Raw genomic sequence first — 21,422 nt, 5'->3', positions numbered from 1 at the left:
GGAGACCGTGGCGGAGGCGGAAGGGAAAGAGTGCCCCCACGGCACAGGCCCGCCCGCGGATCGGTGGGCCCCGATAGCGGGCCAGGCCACTGTGGGGGCACCCCCCGGGGCCTGATCGCCCCGCGCCCCCTCCCCAGGACCCCGGAGCCCGCCCACGCCGCCTTGTCCCGCCAGTAAGGTAGGTGGTTCAATTTACGCCGGCGGGACAGGCAATTTATCGGCGGGACTTCGGCCCATCCGGGCCGGAGAATCGAGCGGGGGGGCCCGCCAACCGGCGCAATTCCCGCCCCCGCCGAATCTCCGGTACATGGCGGGGGGTCGGAGAATGTCGCCCAGGGTCTTCCCTTCTCAATCTGTGAGTGAGTGTGCCCATCTATATTTGACATCAGCAGGATGACCCTCCTGAAAACAGGTGGAATACGGGGACATAGTGGACATCAAGCTCAAGCATATTTACAGCCACACCCTTCCTAGATGCAATGGAAAGCCACTGGGTCAGGACTGAACGCCAAAGTCTATATGCCTTCACATTTAAAACTCCACAGGAGGGTACTGAATATTTTTTATAAACAAAAACATTTTCTGTACCATGTAAAAAAAAATTTTGTGTGTACATTTAGAGCACCCAATTATTTTTTTGTCTAAATTTATTGTACCCAATTATTATTTTTTCCCAATTAAGGGGCAATTTAGCATGGCTGATCCACCTAATTTGCACATCATGGGTTGTGGGGGTGAGACCCATCAGACACAGGGAGAATGTGCAAACTCCACACAGACAGTGACCCGGGGCCAGGTTCGAGCCCGGATCCTCAGCACCATAGGCAGCAGTGCTAACCACTATGTCACCGTGCCGCGATCTGTACTATGTAAAACTAAATCAAGATCAATAATGTTTCTGATCAAAATATAAAGTTTACAACCTTTGCAGGGTTCCAGACTCAACACGGAGTTCAATAATTTCAGGTAATCAACACTGCTCCCATATTGTTTTGGCCAGCAAGTGCTGGTAATGATTCTGCTGTTCCCATGTATTGCTCCTCTAAACCAATCTTTCATTTATGTCCTTGTCCCTTTACCATCCCCTCTTGCTTTGCATGATCATCCCTTTTTTAAAAAAAACTTTCTATTGGCATTTCTCATATTTATAAACAGTTGTATATCATAGATTATCATAGAATTTACAGTGCAGGAGGAGGCCATTCGGCCCATCGAGTCTGCACCGGCTCTTGGAAAGAGCACCCCTACCCAAGGTCAACACCGCCACCCTATCCCCATAACCCAGTAACCCCACCCAACACTAAGGGCAATTTTGGACACTAAGGGCAATTTATCATGGCCAATCCACCTAACCTGCACATCTTTGGACTGTGGGAGGAAACCGGAGCACCCGGAGGAAACCCACGCACACACGGGGAGGATGTACAGACTCCGCACAGACAGTGACCCAAGCCGGAATCGAACCTGGGACCCTGGAGCTGTGAAGCAATTGTGCTATCCACAAGGCTACCGTGCTGTGATGTACATATACATCACATTCTTCTTGCCTGCGTTAATTTCCTTTATTTTACAGAGGTTTATTCTGTCCTTTGTCTAACTGATCCTATGTACAATTCGCTGCCCTCTGGATTGGTCTATAGTTTCTCTCCCCGCAACCCCCCATCCCCCCGGCTTCGGCCGTGTGATCATCCTTTTGACATTCAATCATTTTAGCCTTCCACCTTATCACAGATCTTCCCTTTTCTTTTGCATTTCTTCACTTCACCCCCTTTCCCTGCTTCAGTACTTGACTGGAAAAAAATCCTGTTACAGTGCAAATTTTTTCCAGTTATGGTCAAAGGTAATCAACCCGAAACATCAACTCTCTTTCTCTCTCCACAGATGCTGCCTGACGTGCTGAGTACTTCCAGCATTTTCTTGTTTCATTTGCAGCACTTTGCTTTCGACTACAAAGTTCACACCGTATTACACACTCCGAAACAAATAGGTTGAAAGTAAAAACACTCGAGACACTTACCTGTAAAATCTTTGCGACATTCACAGTTATAGCCTCCCTCCCTGCTTCTGCAGAGACCATGGTTAGCACATGGATCGGAATAACAAAGGTCAATCTCCGTTTCGCAATAATCCCCAGTAAATCCAGGAGGACACCTGCACCTCAGTCCATTGATGGGATGAATGGGTCGGAATAAAACAGTGTCAGATGAAATGAAAGGTGCTGAACTGTCAAACTTCAGCACAGAGACACATTTCATGTAGTTTTCGCAGGGCTCTCGCAGGCAGATATTGTCATCAAAGGGGAGGACCCTCTGAGTGGAAATGGTGGTCAGCAGCGTCCGGTTGAGATAAATTTGTTCCTGTAGATCCTCGGAAGGAAAGTACTGGTTTCTTACTCCACCTGGCAGCAATGCAGAGAAACTCACGTTCAGAATGTTTGCACTAACATCAGTGTCGTTTTGAATATTAAAAATAAAAATGTCCTCTTTCGTCGTGGACAACACAGCAGCAACTCCTTCCACAAAGAGGGATAGCAGTGGAGACAGAAACTTGTCCTGGGACATATTCTCCAAACGTACGGTAATGCTGTTCGTTAACATGTCTTCTGTGATGATGGTCACCCTCAAAGTACACAGTGCAGTAATGACATGAATGCCGTCTGAAGGAAAAAAAGAAGAAACCATTACTATCTGATCAAAGGGCATAGCTGTTGCTGATAGTGCGATTGGCATAATGAGAGAACCCACCAGAGTCTATCTGCACTTCAGAATAACAAGGGCAACCAAACATTGAAGAGACAATACATTAGCATTACCAGGCAATTTACACAACCACATTTGACAACCCTAAATCTGGATTTAAGTTTATAAAAGGTAGAATTTTGCTCGGGGAGAAGACCAAAAAGGCACCGGTGAAAGTCATGATCCGATAGGAAGAAGACTACTCTAATCATGGTACCAGAGAGATGAGTCAATATATTAAAAAATAATCTAGAAATATCTAAACCCTTCTGCAGAGGAAGAAATAGGACACAATTGGATGTCATCATCATTGTGTCAAGCTGGTGTAATCGCAATTCATAGATTTCCTGCAGTGCAGAAGGCGGCCATCCAGCCCATCGACTCTGCACCATCCCTCTGAAAGAACATTCCACCTAGGCCCATGCCCCCACCCTAACCCATAACCCAGTAACCCCACCTAACCTTTTGGACACCAAGGGGCAATTTAGCATAGCTAATCCACCTAACCTGCACATCTTTGGACTATGGGAGGAAACCGGAGCACCCAGAGAAAACCCATGCAGACACGGGGAGAATGTACAAACTCCCAAACAGACAGTCACCCAAGGCCAGAATTGAACCCAGGTCCTTAGCGCTGTGAGGCAGCAGTGCTAACCGTGCCACCATGCTAACCATTATGCCGCCCACTATAATCTTTAACAATCTATAACAAAAATGATCATTCATTAGACTATTGTGATCCTAGACCAGACCCCAAAAGTGGCTCGGATACTGGACAGAAAACCCAATATTTTATTTTAATTTTGTAAGACTGAGGAAAGGATACTTCGCTCCAGGAGTAATTGCGCCAATAAATAGGGATATGGTATATTAAAACAAACTTTATTACTGACACAGTATTACAATCTTTAACATCATACCCAAAAGTAGCTTACATTACCCCTTAAACAATACTATTCAAGGGTGGCATGGTAGCGCAGTGGTTAGCACTGCTGCCTCATGGCGCAGAGGACCTGGGTTCGAGCCCAGCATCGGGTCACTGGTGGTGTGGAGTTTGCACATTCTTCCCATGTCTGCGTGGGTCTCACCCCCACAACCCAAAGATGTGGAAGATAGGTGGATTGGCCACGCTAAATTGCCCCTTAATTGGGAAGAAAAGAATTGGATACTTCAAATTTATAAAGAAAAACAGTTCGACACAATAAAGTGAATTCAATACCCTTAATTACTATCTTTATTCCCATTTAAACAATAATCTCAGCTCTCAATCAACATTTAAAACCAATGGCACAGAGAATTACTTGCTTTACAGGGAGAGTCTTTGCGAAAGACATCCTTTGACATTGCTTTACAGAAAAGATCTGACTTGTCAGAAATTCTGGCTGTATGTCTTCAAAAGCTGTTTCAGCTTCCCCTTTACTTCAAAAAAGTCTGCATTGCTTTTAAAGACTGTAAATCTCTTTTTAAACCAAGATTCTTTTAAAGCACGTCTTCAGCAGTCAATCACACTCTAACCCAGGCTTTTAACCCTTACTTCACCAAATACTTATAATACAATATATCTGAAATTCCTACAAGACACAAATCATTTTCAAAGCTAATGTCACAATGAAAAGCGTCTTGAGTCAGTTAATCATTTCTGCATGTTTTAACAATTATTAAAAATTAAATACAGCCCGAGAGAGTTTAACAAATATTTAATTCTGTACTCTATAATTTAGAGAAAACATGAAAGTCAGGCAGCAGCAATGTGATTGCAATAGAAACCAATCAGTAAGAATTTTTTAAAAAATTGTTTCCACTGGCCTCTTTTATCTTTCTCCATGCTCTTTCTCTTCTCATATCCAACGGAAAGTGTTAAGGGCTCATGAATCTCTCCCAAAGTTGCCGTTACCTACTTATCTAACTCGGCCTCCTCCATTAGATACTGTTGCATTTTCCTATATCAAGTGTGGCCTCACTAAGGTTCTACACAGCTGCAGCATGACTTGCCAATTTTTATACTCAATGCACCGGCTGATGAAGGCAAGCATGCCATATGCCTTCTTGACTACCTTCTCCACCTACGTTGCCACTTTCAGTGACTTGTGGACCTGTACACCCAGATCCTTCAGCCTGTCAATACTCTTAAGGTTTCTGCCATCTACTTACATTTCCCACCTGTATTAGACCTTCCAAAATGCATTTCCTCACATTTGTCTGATTAAACTCCATCTGCCATCTCTCCGCCCAATTCTCTAACCGATCTAAATCTTGCTGTTGTCATGAATAACATAATAGATTAATGAATAACTTTACGATTGATACCAAACTTTCTGCATGGTTTTATACAGTTCCACAGCTAACGTAAAACTGTAAGGGGATTTGATTAGAGTTTAGTAGTCTGTGCATTTAGCAATCTACATTCAAACTGTCATACATTTCAAAGAAAGATTAGGAATGGAGCCATTTGGTTAACTATTTTTCTTTTAAAAGTATCTTCAAATGCTTTTGAACTGCATGTTTTCATTACCCAAAACAGTGCAAGTGCCAGACAATCCCAGTTCGTCGTATTCTTAAAAAGTAACCAGGCAACTGAAGCTTGGGTAGATAGGCAAGTAAAGCCCTGCACACTTTGCAACTGTCCTCAACATTATATCAGCTTAGCTATCAAAAGCTACATTCAGGGCTTGGTTGGCACCACGGATCCTCTTGCTTTTATAGCTGATAGGTTTGGAGTTTATTTTACATTAACCACGCCTGAACAATCATAATGTTGCGCAGCAAGTGGTAATCCAGTAGACTGGCAGAGCTATTAAAAACGCCAATACAAAGAGGAAATTTGATGAACAACCTGCCAGTAAAAGTATTTATATATTATGGGGAGATGAGAATGTGGACCCATTAAATATGGACAGAGTGTATAGAGTGTAAGGAGATGGCCGAATGAAGACTTTGGCCGGGATTTTCTTCTCCCGTTTTTGGCGGGTATCAAGGCGGCAGAAAATCCAGCGGGAATCCCACAACAGCTTTCACGCCGGCGGGATTTCTTCGCTGGACTGTCCCTGCCCACTGGCCAATGACTTAATGGGGCTCCCACGGGCTTTACAGCAGCATTTGTAAAAAGGGAACCTTGCGAATGGTCCGCGGAGGGGCGCACGGTAAGTACAGCCTGGCCGGAGGGTGGGGCGAGCCTGAGCAGTATCTCGGCATTGCCCCCTAGTACTGCTCCTTGGCAGTGGTGGTGCCAGGGAGGGTGACTGCCTTGTCCGGGGGGGGGGGGGGGGGGGGGGGGGGGATTCTTGTTTCTATTTTTATTTCTGCTGGGGAAACGAAATGCAAAAAATAATAAAAGGAATACTGCAGATGCTGGAACTCTAACAAAAACAGAAAATGGTGGAAATATTTTGACAGGTCAGGCAGCATCACTGCAGAAATAAGTGTTAATGTTTCAGATTGATGGCCTTTTGCAAGAACTTGAAAAAGTTAGAGATGCAAAAGGTTTTAAGCAAGTACAGAGGCAGGAGAAGAGAATGAGAATGGGAAAGAACAAAAAGGAAGGTTGGAAAGCAGGCTAGATTAAAGGACAAAAGCAATGATCATCCAAGGCAAAGAAATGGCACATCTAACAAAAGGTGAACCTGGAGGAGGTATAAATGAGAACAGCAGAATTATGAACAGCTGCCTTTCAAAAAAATGGGAGCAGAGTTTCTGATGTGATATTGTTAAAATCAAGGTTGAATCTTCAAGATTGTGAAGTGACTGGTCGGCAGATGATGCTGTCCAGCGAGCTTACACTGAGCTTCATTGTAACCACATGGGAGGCTGAAGACTGAAAGCCAGAGTGGAAATCAAAATGATGGGTGACCGGAAATTTGGTTTGGGATCGTGCTTGTGGATTGGGTGGAGGTGTTCCACAAAACAGTCACTCTGAGGGCAGCATGGTGGCACTGTGGTTAGCATTGCTGCCTATGGTGCGGAGGACCTCGGTTCGAATCCCGGCCCTGGGTCACTGTCTGTGTGGAGTTTGCATGTTCTCCCAGTGTCTGCGTGGGTTTCACCCCCACAACCCAAAGATGTGCAGGATAGGCGGATTGGCCACGCTAAATTGCGCCTTAATTGGAAAAAATAATTGGGTACTCTAAATTTGTAAAAAAAAACAGTCGCTCAATCTGTGTTTGGTATCGCCACGGTAAATGATCTTGAATTGTGATCAGTGAATACAGGATACTAAATTGAAAGTATAAATAAATCACCGTTTCACCTTGAGTGGAACAAATAAAGCCAAAAATGTCAAAAACTGGGGGAGTAGATTTATTATAAGTTAAATAGGTAATGGAGAGAACTGAGAAATCTTCCAGACCTGATATTCTCCACCGACAACTATTAAAGGAAATAGATGAGGAAATTCCAAATCTATGAGTCATAATTTTCCAAAACTCTTTTTAGGAAGAGCACATACAGATCGGAAAATGTCAAATGTCACTCTATTTCTTAAAAAGGGAGGGACAGGACACAATAACATAAATTATAGGGAAGTTCCTGGAATCTGGCATGAGGATGAACAATGGAGAAGTAGGTGATCAAAGCTAGTGATAATGGATTTGTGACGGGTAGGTCATGTCTGATGAATCTATTTAACTGTTTTGAGCAGGTCTATGATGGTAGGGGTCTGTCTAAAGATGGTGTCCATATGAACTTCCAGAACGCACTTGATAAAGTTCTGCCCAAAAAAGTAAACATGTTCTCACGGTGTAAAGCAACTCAAACTTCACAATCTCAGGAAAATCACATAGACGATCGCAAAAATAGAAATGGGGTTGATTTCGAAGTGGAGAATTTTTGGATGTTATGGTTCAGGTGTGCTGCTGGAGCAGTGTAGAAGTAATCTCACTCTGTATCTAATCCATCATGTGGGTTTTCAATAACTGGTATTCCTCAACAAGGTAAATAATAATCAAAATTTGCCACTGTCAGACTTTTGCAATTCGCATTTTTGATCTCCAGACTTTCTAAAAAAACGAAATTAAGGGTTTGACACATCAGAAACCTCTAAAAATAGGAATACTTCACGTAAATATCATTTACTGCTCCAAATAAAACTGTACACTGTACCCTGTCCCACAACTCTGGTATTTACCATAGACTCCAAAAAGAAGTTTGGTAAGTTGTAATAGCTCGACATCAGCCATACTTATCGCATCCCTGATCAGAGAACTGTTACCATATATTTATACGCCTTCATTGAGCAGCGAAGAGGGTGGAAGTGAAATATCAGCTTCATACAAATACTCTTGATTATCTGTTGCTAATCCATATAATTAACATTCATGGCAACGGCAACTTCAGTTCTTGGACAGATAATCTCCAACCTATACTTTTCAAGCAGGTTATGTGTACACATGTTGGCCACTGGCAATTGTAAGCAACTCGTCAAGTGTTTTAAGAAGCAATTTTCTCTCCTATACCCACAAAAGCAATGATGCCCAACTGTACTCAGAAATGTAACACAAACCACATTCTTATCCAGTCAATCAATTAATCGGTCATGTTTTGTTCACATGCCAAACAACTATTATTTGACAGCTGAGGACAAGTAATTTGAAGGAAATCAAAGAAGAATTTTGCATGTCAGATGCTACATTTTGGAGGCTCATTGGAGAAATGGGTTCCTAATGTGGGTACAAATAAGGGAGTAAACACGCCACCCCCCTCAGTCAAATATCCTCATTCCAGTTTATGTCTTGATAAACTATGATCCAAAAAAAGCCCCACTCCAATCACAAATGGTGGGTGACATACGAACAGGTCCTGGCACATTACCATCAATGGGCGTAATTTAACCAAAAGGTTTCCAAGCATGGCAGCGAGCGGGAACTGCCGTGAGCACCCCAACACTCATCCCGGCGAGGCACTCACTGCTATAAAACATTAATGGGTCCACTTAGCAAGGCCCATAGGCTTCAGGCCGCAAATGATGGTCCCATTGGCTGATTCGCCAGGACCACCCTCGCCAGCCCTCCGCTAACAAGGAAGAGCAGCACAAGGACAGCTTGCAGCCATGCCGCCAAGAAAACCAGCCCCATGATTTGGGGATGCGGACCTGGGCAGATTACTAGACGCGGGAGAGGCCAGAAGGGATACCCTGTTCCGCCGAGGGTCTCGGATGGTCAGCCACAGGGCAGCGCCGTCTGGGAGGAAGTGTCACTGGCAAGTGCACTGGGGCCCGCCGACCCCAAAGGGCGCCCACTGATGGCATCGAAGGACTCGGGACGTGGTGAACAGTGGGCTGCCTCCACCTCTGCATCCTGGGGACACACCTAGATGCAGCGGTAGAGCACGAATGGCTAAGCAGGTCGAGGATCACTTAGATGGCACTTGGGGGGGGGGGGTTTGAGGTGGGGGGGGTAGAGGGTAATGGGGGGGTTGAGTGTACTTGCGGGTGGGGGCGGCACAGTCGGGGGATTGGGGCAGTTGGGGACACGTTTGTTAAATAATAAAAATTGTTGATCTTGATCAATATTTTTTTTCCTTTCTTTTCCTATAAATTTAGAGCACCCAATTATTTTTTGTCCAATTAAGGGGCAATTTGGCTTGGCCAATCCAACAAACCTGCACATCTTTGAGTTGTGGCAGTGAAACCCACGCAGACACGGGGAGAATGTACAAACTCCACACAAACAGTGACCCGGGACCTTGATCAATACGACGCCTCTGGCACTTACTTCTGCAATACAGGCCGAGCACCAATCCCGTGCCTCATCTCTCCAGACACGGAAGATCTTGGTGCCTCCTTTCTCTTCCCCCCCGCCCCCCCCCCCCGCCCCCCCCCCCCCACCCCATCCCTGGCGCACCCTACCCAAGCACCCCGGGTCTGCTCACTAGTTTTCACACCCTGTAGCCCATACACCCACATATAACGTTACCTGGACCGGGTGCTGATTGCCAACCGGTTGGCGCCCAGAGCGCCCAGTTCTGGCCTCTCCAGCAATCTAACGGCCTTGTCGCGCACTCGCTTAGGAGCAACGCAGCCATTAAATCGGGCCCCCTATTCCCAATAGCATTCTTCATCTGAGGCTGGTATGATGACCACTTTTCACAGCAAGCCAAGAACAACATACATGCCATCAAAAAGCATTAGTCATTGAACAATTACAATGAAAGACTAATTCATACCTATGTGCATCAAAAATAAAACCATAATCAGATTTAAACACGGTGTTGAAGTGGATCATGTTTAAAGACATCAGTCAGATATAGTCTACTTCTAGACACCATCTATTTGTCTTCAATATCCCGCTGCTGTGTGTGTGGTATTTCCCCCAGTTGTTGCTCACGCAATTTCTCAATATTTTGACAGTTTCATTGCATTCTTTTCATGTCAAAATCCACAAATCTGAGACAGCTATTATATTTTATTTGATATCTTGCACGGCTTAGTTAAAGGAAACGTAAAACTTTAAACAAGAACATTGGCCAGAACTATGAACTACTAGTATAAAAACCTGTGGTAAAATAGTAAGTCAGGCTTCCACGTAAGGGAGATTAGTTGAACATTGGTGGAAACCGCTGGCCTTAACCTTCAAAAGCATGAACATAAACCAGGGGTGGGTGATCAAAGTCACCTCAGCGATAAATGTTCAATGCTGAATGTGAATGGTAATCACACAGGCCCAATTACACTGATACGTCTTGGTGCAACTCACAGAGCGAACAGAAAAGGTACCTCACAGAATGCCTACAAGCGAAGAAGGTGGCCATTCAGCCCATGGAGTCTTCACCAACCCCCTGAAAGGACACCCTACCTAGGCCCACTCCCCACCCAATCTCCATAACCCAGAAACCCCATCTAACCTTTTGGACATTAAGGGGCAATTTAGCATGGCCAATCCACCTAACCTGCACATCTTTGGACTGTGGGAGGAAACCGGAGCACCCGGAGGAAACCCACGCATACACGGGGAGAACGTGCAAACTCCACACAGTCACCCAAGGTCCTTTTGGAAACAGAGGTCAAGTTAGGTTTAGTTGCAGCCAGTGAGATTCCACAGAAAGGAACCAATAAAGGGCAGCACGGTGGCGCCGTGGGTTAGCCCTGCTGCCTCACGGTGCCGAGGTCACAGGTTCGATCCCGGCTCTGGGTCACTGTCCGTGTGGAGTTTGCACATTCTCCCCGTGTCTGCGTGGATTTCGCCCCCACAACCCAAAGATGTGCAGTGTAGGTGGATTGGCCACGCTAAATTGCCCCTTAATTGGAAAAAAAATAATTGGGCACTCTAAATTTATTTAAAAAAAAGAAAGGAACCAATATGAGTGCATGGTATTAGGCACTGACGGACGAGGTAGGTGTGCAGTGTCAATATTCTTTTAGGCAGGAGCCAAATCAGAACTGTCAATCTTTGACAGCAAAACTGTTGCCCATTTGAAAACAAATTTTCCATCTTTAACGCCAAGCAAAAACGTAGGGTCCCCGAGAACACAATTTCATGAAACTGGCCCTGAAGGATAAACTTCATTAATGGCAAAATTAACCATTAGACAATAACAAAATCTTAGCCCAGGACCTCAACAGAAATGAATGAACACACAACCTGGACCCACCACACAATGCACCCCAGCCATTAAGACACAGTCACTCGGCTTCTGTTTCAGAATCAAATCCAAACCATTATTATGATTTTACTGTATTAGTTCACTTTGAACTGATTAAAACAGTAGTCCAAATTCAAGGCAGCTAGTTGATGATTAGGCTGCCCAGCATCGAGTGAAGTGTTGTCCAATATACTCGCCACCTGCCACGAGATAACTCAACCACAGACATGTGACAAATTGGTGTTGTTTGTTTTTAGAGCTACATGTTATTGAATTGTGTTCCGCTTGCAGCAGTGCCTTCATCGGCTGGGGCATGGAGTTTAAAAATTGGCACGTCATGTTGCAGCTTTATTGAACCTTAGTTAGGCCGCACTTGGAATATAGTGTTCAATTCTGGTTGCCACACTACCAGAAGGATGTGGAAGCTTTGGAGAGGGTACAGAAAAAATTTACATGGATGTTGTCTGGCATGGAGGGCATTAGCTATGAGGAGAGGTTGGAGAAACTTGGTTTGTTCTCACTGAAACAACAGAGGCTGAGGGGCGACCAGATAGAACACTACAAGATTATGAGGGCCATAGACAGAATGAGCAGTCAGAAGCTTTTTCCCAGGGTGGAAGAGTCAATTGCTAGGGGGCATAGGTTTAAGGTGCGAGGGGCACAGTTTAAAGGAGATGGAAGTTTTTTTTTTTGCACAGAGGGTGGCGAGAGCCTGGAACTTGCTGCCGGGGGAGGTAGTGGAAGCAGATACGATAGTGCCTTTTAAGGGCCGTCTTGACAAATACCTGAATAGTAATAATAATTATTATTATTATTGGAACAAACAATTGAAAGGAAGAGGATACTGTTTGCGTAAAAGGAGAGATTAAAAGAGATTGGCCATGACGCCAAAGGTCCATTAAACAAATGTCCTGCGTTTGGAAATGGCAGGCGACAAAGCATTGGGTGACACTGTGGCACAGTGGTTAGCACTCCGCTCCAGTGACTCAGGTTCAATTCCGGCCTTGGATGATTGTCTGTGTGGAGTCTGCACGTTCTCTTCGTGTTTGCGTGGGTTTCCTCCGGGTGCTCCAGTTTCCTCCCACTGTCCAAAGATGTGCAGGTTTGATGGATTGGCCATGCTAAATTGCCCCTCAGTGTCCAAAAGATTAGGTGGGGTTATTAGGCTATGGAGATAGGGTGGAGGCATGGGCTTAAGTAGGGTGCCCTTTCCAATGGCCAGTGCAGACTCGATGGGCTGAATGGCCTACTTCTAACTGTAAATTCTACGATCTATGAACAACGCAAGAGACAGTGTACAGAAGCAAAGTTTGGTGAGTATCGGAATCCTATTGGACAACAGTTATCTGGTAGTATTACATGGTACTTGGAGAGTTTTTTTAATTTCAGGAGATAACTTAAAGGAGCGAGTCAAAATATTTATAGCATATTTGACATGAATATCAGAAATAGTGGGCTCTAATTGTTTTTTCTTTTTTAATAAATTTAGAGTACCCAATTAATTTTTTCCAATTAAGGGGCAATTTAGCGTGTTCAATCCACCTACCTTGCACATCTTTGTGTTGTGGGGGTGAAACCCACGCAAACACGGGGAGAATGTGCAAACTCCACACGGACAGTGACCCAGAGCCGGGATCGAACCTGGGACCTTGGTGCCGTGAGACTGCAGTGCTAACCACTGCGCCACCGTGCTGCCCACGGTGGGCTCTAATTAACAGCTCACAAGCAATCTTCCTTGCCCATTTATTGCAACTCTCATTTGCTTTCTATATTCCAAACCAATTATCAATCCAGCAAGCCATTTAATTCCATGCATTTTACAGGTAAAATATCTGAAATATAGGTACTTTCAACAGGTTGATGTCTAGTAGAGAGGAATTTCATACGAATACTAATTTTATAATTGCGTGATTAAAATCTACCCATGGTAACCTTTATAGATTTGGTAAGAAGCCAGCAAGAAGTCTTGGAGAGAAGCTTCTCTTTATGGACGTGTTAGGATAGAGTTAAGATTAATTGTAGAATTTAATACCTGCATGCCTTTTGCCCACATATCAAATTAACAAAACGAGCTGATGGGATGGAGGAAGAAGTCATGATTTCAGTATCCCTGCCTTTATGCCAGAGCAGTTCACATTACAAACTGGGCATCTAGATTCAACAAGGCTGGATTATATGTCCCATTATTTGTGTAGCTTATTAGCTATTCCATTTGTGGTGTTTTATTACATGAAATGCACGTCGCACAGAGAATATTGAATGGAGAACTGAACACAGCGTTGATTCTGCTCGTCAGGAAGCCTTTTGTAAATCATTAGTGACGAAATCGCAAAAGTATCCCCTTACTCTCTGTCCAAATGTCACATAGTAAATCATCATCACAAAGATGCACATCTTGATGCAGAGTACTGCACATTAACTAAACGTGGTCATGAAATAGGCAACAGCCTCCCACATGAGCTTGTATTATTGCGTGCATCACAGCTATGCATCACAGCTATTTTCTCACTAGAGGTATTTTTAGCACTCAGATCTCTACGAACATACACTGTGAAAACCTTGCTGTCACAACTCTTGCAGCTGACTGCTTACTAACCATGGGATACTATTATAGTTGCTACATCAACCTGTTACAACTGACAGTCGGAGTTCCTCATCTAACATTGTTCACTGTGTTGCTGCACTGCGTTCAATCTGTCAAAAAGATTGTCTTGTGGGATCACCATTACTCGTTTGAAGAGAGTCAAAATGACCAGTCACTCCACTGTCAATGATTTTTTTTTCTCTGTTATGTGTTGACTTTTATCCCCTCACTAAGACCAAATGATGTGCAGTAAAATTGGGTTAATTGACAGTATATCATTTTCACACAGCGTTTGAATTTTGCAAAATATTGTTTAAACATCATTTTCTGTTTAGGCTAAATTTTTATTTATAAATATAAATTTAATAGAAGCCTACAAGAAAAGTACACAAACATAAAATAGAAATAAAGCTCACAAACAGTGGTCCTTTTTTTTGTTGTGGTCTTTACAAAATGTGGCTCCATAGCATCAGTAGTTCCGACATCGTGAGCTGAATTTTGTGGCTCCATCGCAGAGGGGGATATAATGCGATGAACCATTCAAAAGCTCATTGACTGCGGCAGGAGTGGAAATTACTGCCGGCGGAAAATTTAACCCTCTGTGTGACAGTTCAAGAGAAAACTGGTCCCTGCACCACTCCTTTTTTTAAAAAAAATAAATTTAGAGTACCCAATTAATTTTTCCAATAAAGAGGCAATTTTAACATGCCCAGTCCACCTAGCCTGCACACCTTTGGGTTGTGGGGGCGAAACCCATGGAGACACGGGGGAATGTACAAACTCTACATGGACAGTGACCCAGAGTCGGGATTGAACCTGGGGGACGGGATTCTCCGAAATGGAGGCAGAGTGTCCGCGTCGTCGTAAACGCCGTCGCGTTTCACGATGGCGTGAAACGGGCACGGGCACTACCAATTCGGGCCCCCACAGAGGGCCAGCACGGCGCTGAAGCGGTTCACGCCGCTCCAGCCTCCCTTCCAGTCGGCAAATGGGCACCGTGCCAACCCCTGCAAGCGCAGTGGCACCGCGCCAATCCGCGCATGCACGGGGGACTTCCTCAACGCGCCAGCCCCGACGCAACATGACGCAGGGGTTCAGGGGCCGGCCGAGTCATAAAATAGGGCCAGGGCTGGAGAGGCCGGCCCGCTGATCGGTGGTCCCCAATCACGGGCCAGACCCCATCGGAGCCCCCCCCCCCAAACAGGCCACCCCCCCCCGACCCCACGCGCAGAGTTCCCGCCGGCTGCGCGCAGGTGTGGACGGTGCCGGCGGGACTCTGCCGTGTCCGCGCAGCCGCTCGGAGGCCGGAGAATCGGCGGCCCAGCCACGGACAGCGACCGGCACCGCGCCAAACACGCCGGCACAAATGGCGCCGATTCTCCGCTCCTCGGAGAATTGCGTGCCAGCGTTGGCGTGGCGTGGTGCTCGGAGAATCCCGCCCAGGACCTCGGCGCCGTGAGGCAGCAGTGCTAACCACTGTGCTGCCCTCCCTGCACCACTCCTGACCACTTACGGCACAGCATGTGCTGAACACCATGTCCTTGAGGAGTCCCCGTAACTGTTTTATGTGTACACCAGAAATATGCAGAGTAGGCAGGTCACGATGCCGTAAAGTAATCTACTAGCCTGCAATGATGCACTGTTTCTTGCTGAATTTTTGGAATTGGTCAATGTTTGGTGGACTGTTTTATACAGGCATAAGCATGGCCAACTTCCTTGCTTTTAGCTGACAGGTGATGTGCAGTTCTTTCTTCTTTGGTTCAGACTCAGAATATCAAAGCAGGAGAAAGCAATACATGGAGTCTACTTGAGTTTCCTCCGGGTGCTCCGGTTTCTACCCACAGTCCAAAGATGTGCAGGTTAGGTGGATTGGCCATGGTAAATTGCCCGTTAGTGTCCAAAGATGTGCCGGCTAGGTGGGGTTACGGGGTTACAGCAGGAGAGTGGTCCTCGGAGATTGCTCTTTTGGAGGGTTGGTGCAGACTCGATGGGCAAAATGGCCTCCTTCTGTACTGTAGGGATTTATGAGTAACTAGCTAGAATACTAATCCCTTCCTGTCACGTATTTTTATTTTTCATTGTAGGCGCAGAGAACAAATGGCCAGCTCCATTAGCCATTAACCAGCTTCACTTCATTTTGTTGCCCTGAGATCAAAAATATCTTGGTGTGCATTTGTAGAAATAGACTACTCGCATGCATTCAAGCTGCAAAAGGTAATTGGACAATTCCACACTAAAAAAGTACCTGTTGTAATAACAGCCTTCTCTTGTATATGATTTTAATTGTACAGCTAATTTTTACAATTCTAAATTTAAGCTTTATTCCAGTTATTAATCTTTTTCTTGGTGACTGAGAGATGGTGGTGGGGAATCTCTTGCCAATAGTAACAAACTCCTAGAGACATTAGGGCAAAGGCTGCACACACTTCCTGGAAACCCATTCCTACATTTCTGAAAGATGGAGTCTGATACAAAGCTTGGAATCTTTCCATTGCAAAAGAACATTTCTTAGTAAAATCCACAGAACTGATAAACTCATGGGTGAACAAATATAGAAATCTGATGACTTTGGAGATTCCTCAAATCCAATTACCTCAATTTTAAAATCTGCACTCTATTCAATCGACACATGTAGCCAACATAAACCATTTTAATTACAGTTTTATGGCTGAGGTGGTGGTAACAGCAACATTGGTGAAACAGGCATGTAAAGTACCAGCACAAATGCCATATACAAAAGGAGAAACTGGGTGTTATAGAAAAAAATATCCAACTAGTCAGTCAATTTACATGGAACTGACTGCAAGATAATGCACTTGTTATTTAAATTCCTTAAGAGTGTTCAAAGCCATTCCAAAGCAGTTTGTTGCCTAGGTTAAAAAACAAACTGCCCAAAATTATTTAACATGGATCTCACAAGAACATGCTCAACATCCTCATCTCAAGTGCCAAGAGCTTTGTCCAAAAGTAACTTGAGGAAAGTTTGGTAAGGACGCTTAAAACTCATACAATGCAGTCGGCTAGGGGTGGTGCAAAAATTATTAGCTCACAGATTATGTAAAGTGTTTAAGAGGAAACCTGTATTCAATGGGGATTGTTGCATAGGTATAATGCTGCTAAAGGGCGAGGCATTGTCCTCCCCCAGTTACTGTTCTTTTAGACTGGGAAAAATTACTCTCACAGGCAACCCGGGATCCTCTGGTGCAGAAAACCCTCCCATGGGGACATCACAAATTCCTACTCCAGGAAGAATGGGAATGTCGTGGAATTCACTATATGGCAGATAGCAGGCTGTGAGCCGCAGTCTCCATTCAGTGCCACTGCTGGAACTCTGCTCCGAGACTATTTCCAATCAGTTGTGGGAATAAGAGAGGCAGAGATACCTGGGAGCACAGTCCTTTGTCAAAGTGACAAGAGGTGGGACATAATCAAATAGAAATCGATATATATTTCCCCATAGTAACTTCTCTTGTGGTGTCACCTTTGTTCCCATCACTTCCAACAACATACAGTTGTATATCCTTCCCTCATTCCGAATATCCGAATGCTTTGATAGGAGGGAAAGAGGAAACCAAGGTGGGATGACCGAGCTTAAAGGAACCAAAAGCATAACTGAAGCGATAGGGTTTTGTGGTGTATTTTAGAAGGAAAGTAGTGACAAAATATAGTGATTTAGGCAAAAGTTCTCCCGGGTTAATGAGTGAAAGATCAGTGTTACCACACGGAGTTCTGAGCAAACCGTTAACCAAAGGCAAAGAACACACAGCATACACTTGGACATTTGGCTCGGGGAAATTGTTCTGGCAGCAAGGAATAAAGCCTAGAAGGCATTTGTAAATTAGACCAAAACCCTTGGAAGTCAATATACCCAATATTCCAGAGAAGCTGTTATTCTAAGGAAAGTCACTAATCTTAACCAATTGCATTCACTAAGTTTGTAAAATGACGGTGGCCTGGATCTTCTGGCCTCACCAAAGTCAATGGTCATTTGCGTTGCTTGCCAGCCGTGCCGATAGACAATCAACCAGCCAATTAGCGACCTGCCTCCACCTTTGGAAAACCCGTCGCGGGCGGGGGATCTGGAAAATCCTGACCGGTGTCTTTTTAAACTTGCACTGGAGTGGGCTACAACCTGTCAAGCACTGACTAAACGGTAGCCAATGGCTTGCTGCCCCATCTCATACAATTTAGAACTTCAGCAGATTCTACGGAAATCTCATTGTAGTGTGCTTTGTATAGTTTCAGCCGATCTCGATTTACTGGGATATACTCTTATTTTTCTGTTCTGTATTAAAACGATTAATCTCTCCTGGATTATTGAATTTCCATTGGCTCTGTTAAAGTACATGTGCGTTTTCTAAGACAATACTTATAAAGTAGAAATTGTTTAAAGGGATACTCAATTTAGAGTACCCAATTATTATTTTTTTCCCAATTAAGGGGCAATTTAGCATGGCCAATCCACCTATCCTGCACATCTTTGAGTGTGGGAGTGAAACCCACGCAGACATAGGGAGAATGTGCAAACTCCACACGGACAGTGACCCAGGGCCTGGATTCGACCCTGGTCCTCAGCGCCGCAGTCCCAGTGTTAACCACTGTGCCCCATGCCGCCCACTCAATTTTAGATTTGTACAACCTTCAGCCCTACTCCATGCCCTTTCTTCTTTCTCATTTGCACTAAATTATCTTCCCCATTTTACTTATTTTCTCAATTTTATGCCACCCAAAATCTCAATTTTCCTCAACTTTATCTTCCACATCTCTAGTTTCCCATATTTATTCCTCTTACCCCATCTTATTCTCACTTTCTGTTCAATCTCCCTCCTTCCCACTACTTCCCTGTCTGATATTTCTTCCCAATCTCTCTCCATTCTTTATAACGCTTCCTCATTATCCCCATTTTGCCATCTCTTAACACGCCCATCTCTCATTTTTCTCATTATCTTTAGTCCGTTTTGCTTTGCTTTTCTCAATTCCCTCTGTCGCCTTTCCTTTGTAATCTACATCTCTAGCTTTATCCTCAAAGTTTTGTTACACAAACTGGGGACACAACAGTCTTGACCTGATTGCTGCAATTTATCGGAGTTCATTGCATTCTTTGACTTTTTATACCCCCAAATGTTGCCTTAAATCTGTACTACGCTGTTCAGGACGGTCGGATCAGTTAACTTGCTGATGTTGAAAAAAACGCCAATTCTTTTACAAATGATGAATATATTAAAATTAGGGCATCATTATGATTGTAGTATAGGCTACTGAGAGAACAGCCATAGAAATAAAACTGCTAAGCATTTTTAAAGTGATGAGATTAGCATCATTTTAGCATTATGACATTAAATTGTTTTACCCACTTTCTGCAGTCTAGCTGTACTGAAGTTCGAATATTACGACCATGAATAAAATAAAATGGTAATTTAACACCACAGTTCCCCATCGAACCTGTACTGTCAAAACCAAGTGGGAACCAGCAAAACTCTCTTACGTTGCAGCAAAACAGGTTTTAAGTTACACAGGAAAAATGCAAATATGCAATCATGAACACTTTCCACCAGTTTACTCCCCCCTAGTCCGAGCTGGTGTCTTCCAATCCTGAAAATGATGTTATAAAATGACTTTGCCCACTCGTTGCACTCCTTCATAAACACAAAGAAATCATACACGCTCTTCGAATGGTTAGTTGATAAAAATGGGGTTCAACAGTTCAGAGGTTCCCACTTTCAATGTCCAGTCGGTGCGGAGTTAGTCAATTTCAGTCAGGACAGTGGTCCGGAGTGTTACAATTGGCCTCAGTATTCTGAACTAGGGAGAGGGGAACATCAACCAGGGTTTCCACATCCGATCACTGCTAGAAAATGCACTGTTGGCAAATGTCGGTTACAGATAAAAGCAAGGTTGGCCATTGATGGCCTTGCATGATTAAGTAGCCTGATGTCCACTGTCTCGACTCCAGATGAGGAATGACCTTTTGAGTGACTGCCAGCATTGCACAAGCTAGCACCTTTGGGGGGGGGGGGGGGTGATTTTGTGCTAGGTTCACAAGCTGCTTATTTCCAATCTTCGCTGGCTCTTTCACATTCATTGCTACCATGCCAACAGGCACCGGAGTGTGGCGACTAGGGGCTTTTCACAGTAACTTCATTGAAACCTATTTGTGACAATAAGCAATTTTCATTTCATTTCATTAACTGACTACAGTAAAAAGGCTGTAACACAGGGATAAATACAGAAAGTACACAGTAGGCTATTGCCATAGGGTGGGAAAACCTTAAACTCATGTCCCCAAGCAATTTATCAAAATGACTTGCGCAGAGTCCGGCAACAAACTACCCATCATCTCTTTCTTATGGGAAATGATGAAATAGACAAACACAAACAATGTAGTGAAGGTTCTATCATCTGCAACATAGAATACGCAAATTACACATCTCCAAATCAGAAACATCAATTTGAAGGCATCACCATAGTCATGAGTGAGTTCTGGAATTTGCGAAAGAGCATCTAGAATTCACAATCAACATTGGAATAATCCAGGGCAGCACAGTGGCGCAGTGGATAGCACTGCTGCCTCACGACGCCAAGGTCCCAGGTTCCATCCCGGCTCTGGATCACTGTCCATGTGGAGTTTGCACATTCTCCCAGTGTTTGCATGAGTTTCTCCCCCACAACCCAAAAGATGTGCAGGGGAGGTGGATTGGCCACGCTAAATTGCCCCCAATTGAAAAAAATGAATTGGGTACACTAAATTTATTTTAAAAACATTGGAATAATCCTGATGTACGATGATGAATGGCTTTTATACCTCAAAAACGCATTGCATTGCCTGATCAATAACTTTAAAGGAACCATCTAAGTTTCTGGATCACTAAAAAATGAAAAGAACTCAAAAATAAAAATTTAAAACTGGACCAATTATTCGTTAACAAAGAATAAAGCTGCAGCATTATTTTTAACCTTACACATTTCCAGTGGAGGTGCGAGTCCAGCTTGCCACCACACCAAAGTCTGCCCCATAAGCCCTTCAACAAGAATTTGCATCGATTTAGCGCGTTCAATACAGAAAACTATCATGGGGTGTAAGGAAAACGGACACGTGATCAAATAGGTGGGCATTTAAGAGGGTCTCAAAGGAACAAAGAGATGCAGAGTTGAAGAAGGGTTGGCTGGGGATACGAATTATAAATTTCAGATGTGGCATGTGCTGAGTGTTAATGTGAGGACAGGAGTGATGACTGAGTGGGATGGCGTGGAAATAGTGCAGGCGACAGAGCTTAGGTGGAATGGACATGTCTTATTCAGCTTACACTTGCTGACAAATATGAAGGAAAAATAGAATTCCATTTGACTTCAATCCCTTATAACAACAAAGTTATTTTCTGTTAGCAAATCAAATTGCTTCTGGTGCTTCCCAGGAGAGAGAATGCATAGTATCAGCTGGCAATGTTCCACTTCTCTGCCCTCAGTGGCTGCAACGTTACTCACACAGAGGACACAAGTTTATTGAATCAATTAACTTATGAATTCTGAAA

At 44.2% G+C, this 21,422-nt stretch overlaps 1 protein-coding gene across 5 annotated transcripts in view; it reads right to left on the bottom strand.

The window, feature by feature from the left end:
* The window catches only part of celsr1a (cadherin EGF LAG seven-pass G-type receptor 1a), a 432,565-nt gene that overhangs the window by 227,761 nt on the left and 183,382 nt on the right, over positions 1–21,422 (bottom strand). For all 5 annotated transcript variants that reach the window (XM_072471478.1, XM_072471479.1, XM_072471481.1 and 2 more), the window contains exon 3: positions 2,018–2,656. In XM_072471478.1, coding sequence (XP_072327579.1) covers positions 2,018–2,656 — 639 coding nt within the window. The remainder of the gene's footprint in view (positions 1–2,017; positions 2,657–21,422) is intronic.

Source organism: Scyliorhinus torazame, chromosome 13 (genome assembly GCF_047496885.1).
Source record: "Scyliorhinus torazame isolate Kashiwa2021f chromosome 13, sScyTor2.1, whole genome shotgun sequence".
Lineage (NCBI taxonomy): Eukaryota > Metazoa > Chordata > Chondrichthyes > Carcharhiniformes > Scyliorhinidae > Scyliorhinus > Scyliorhinus torazame.
This window is presented reverse-complemented; position numbering and strand designations above follow the sequence as displayed.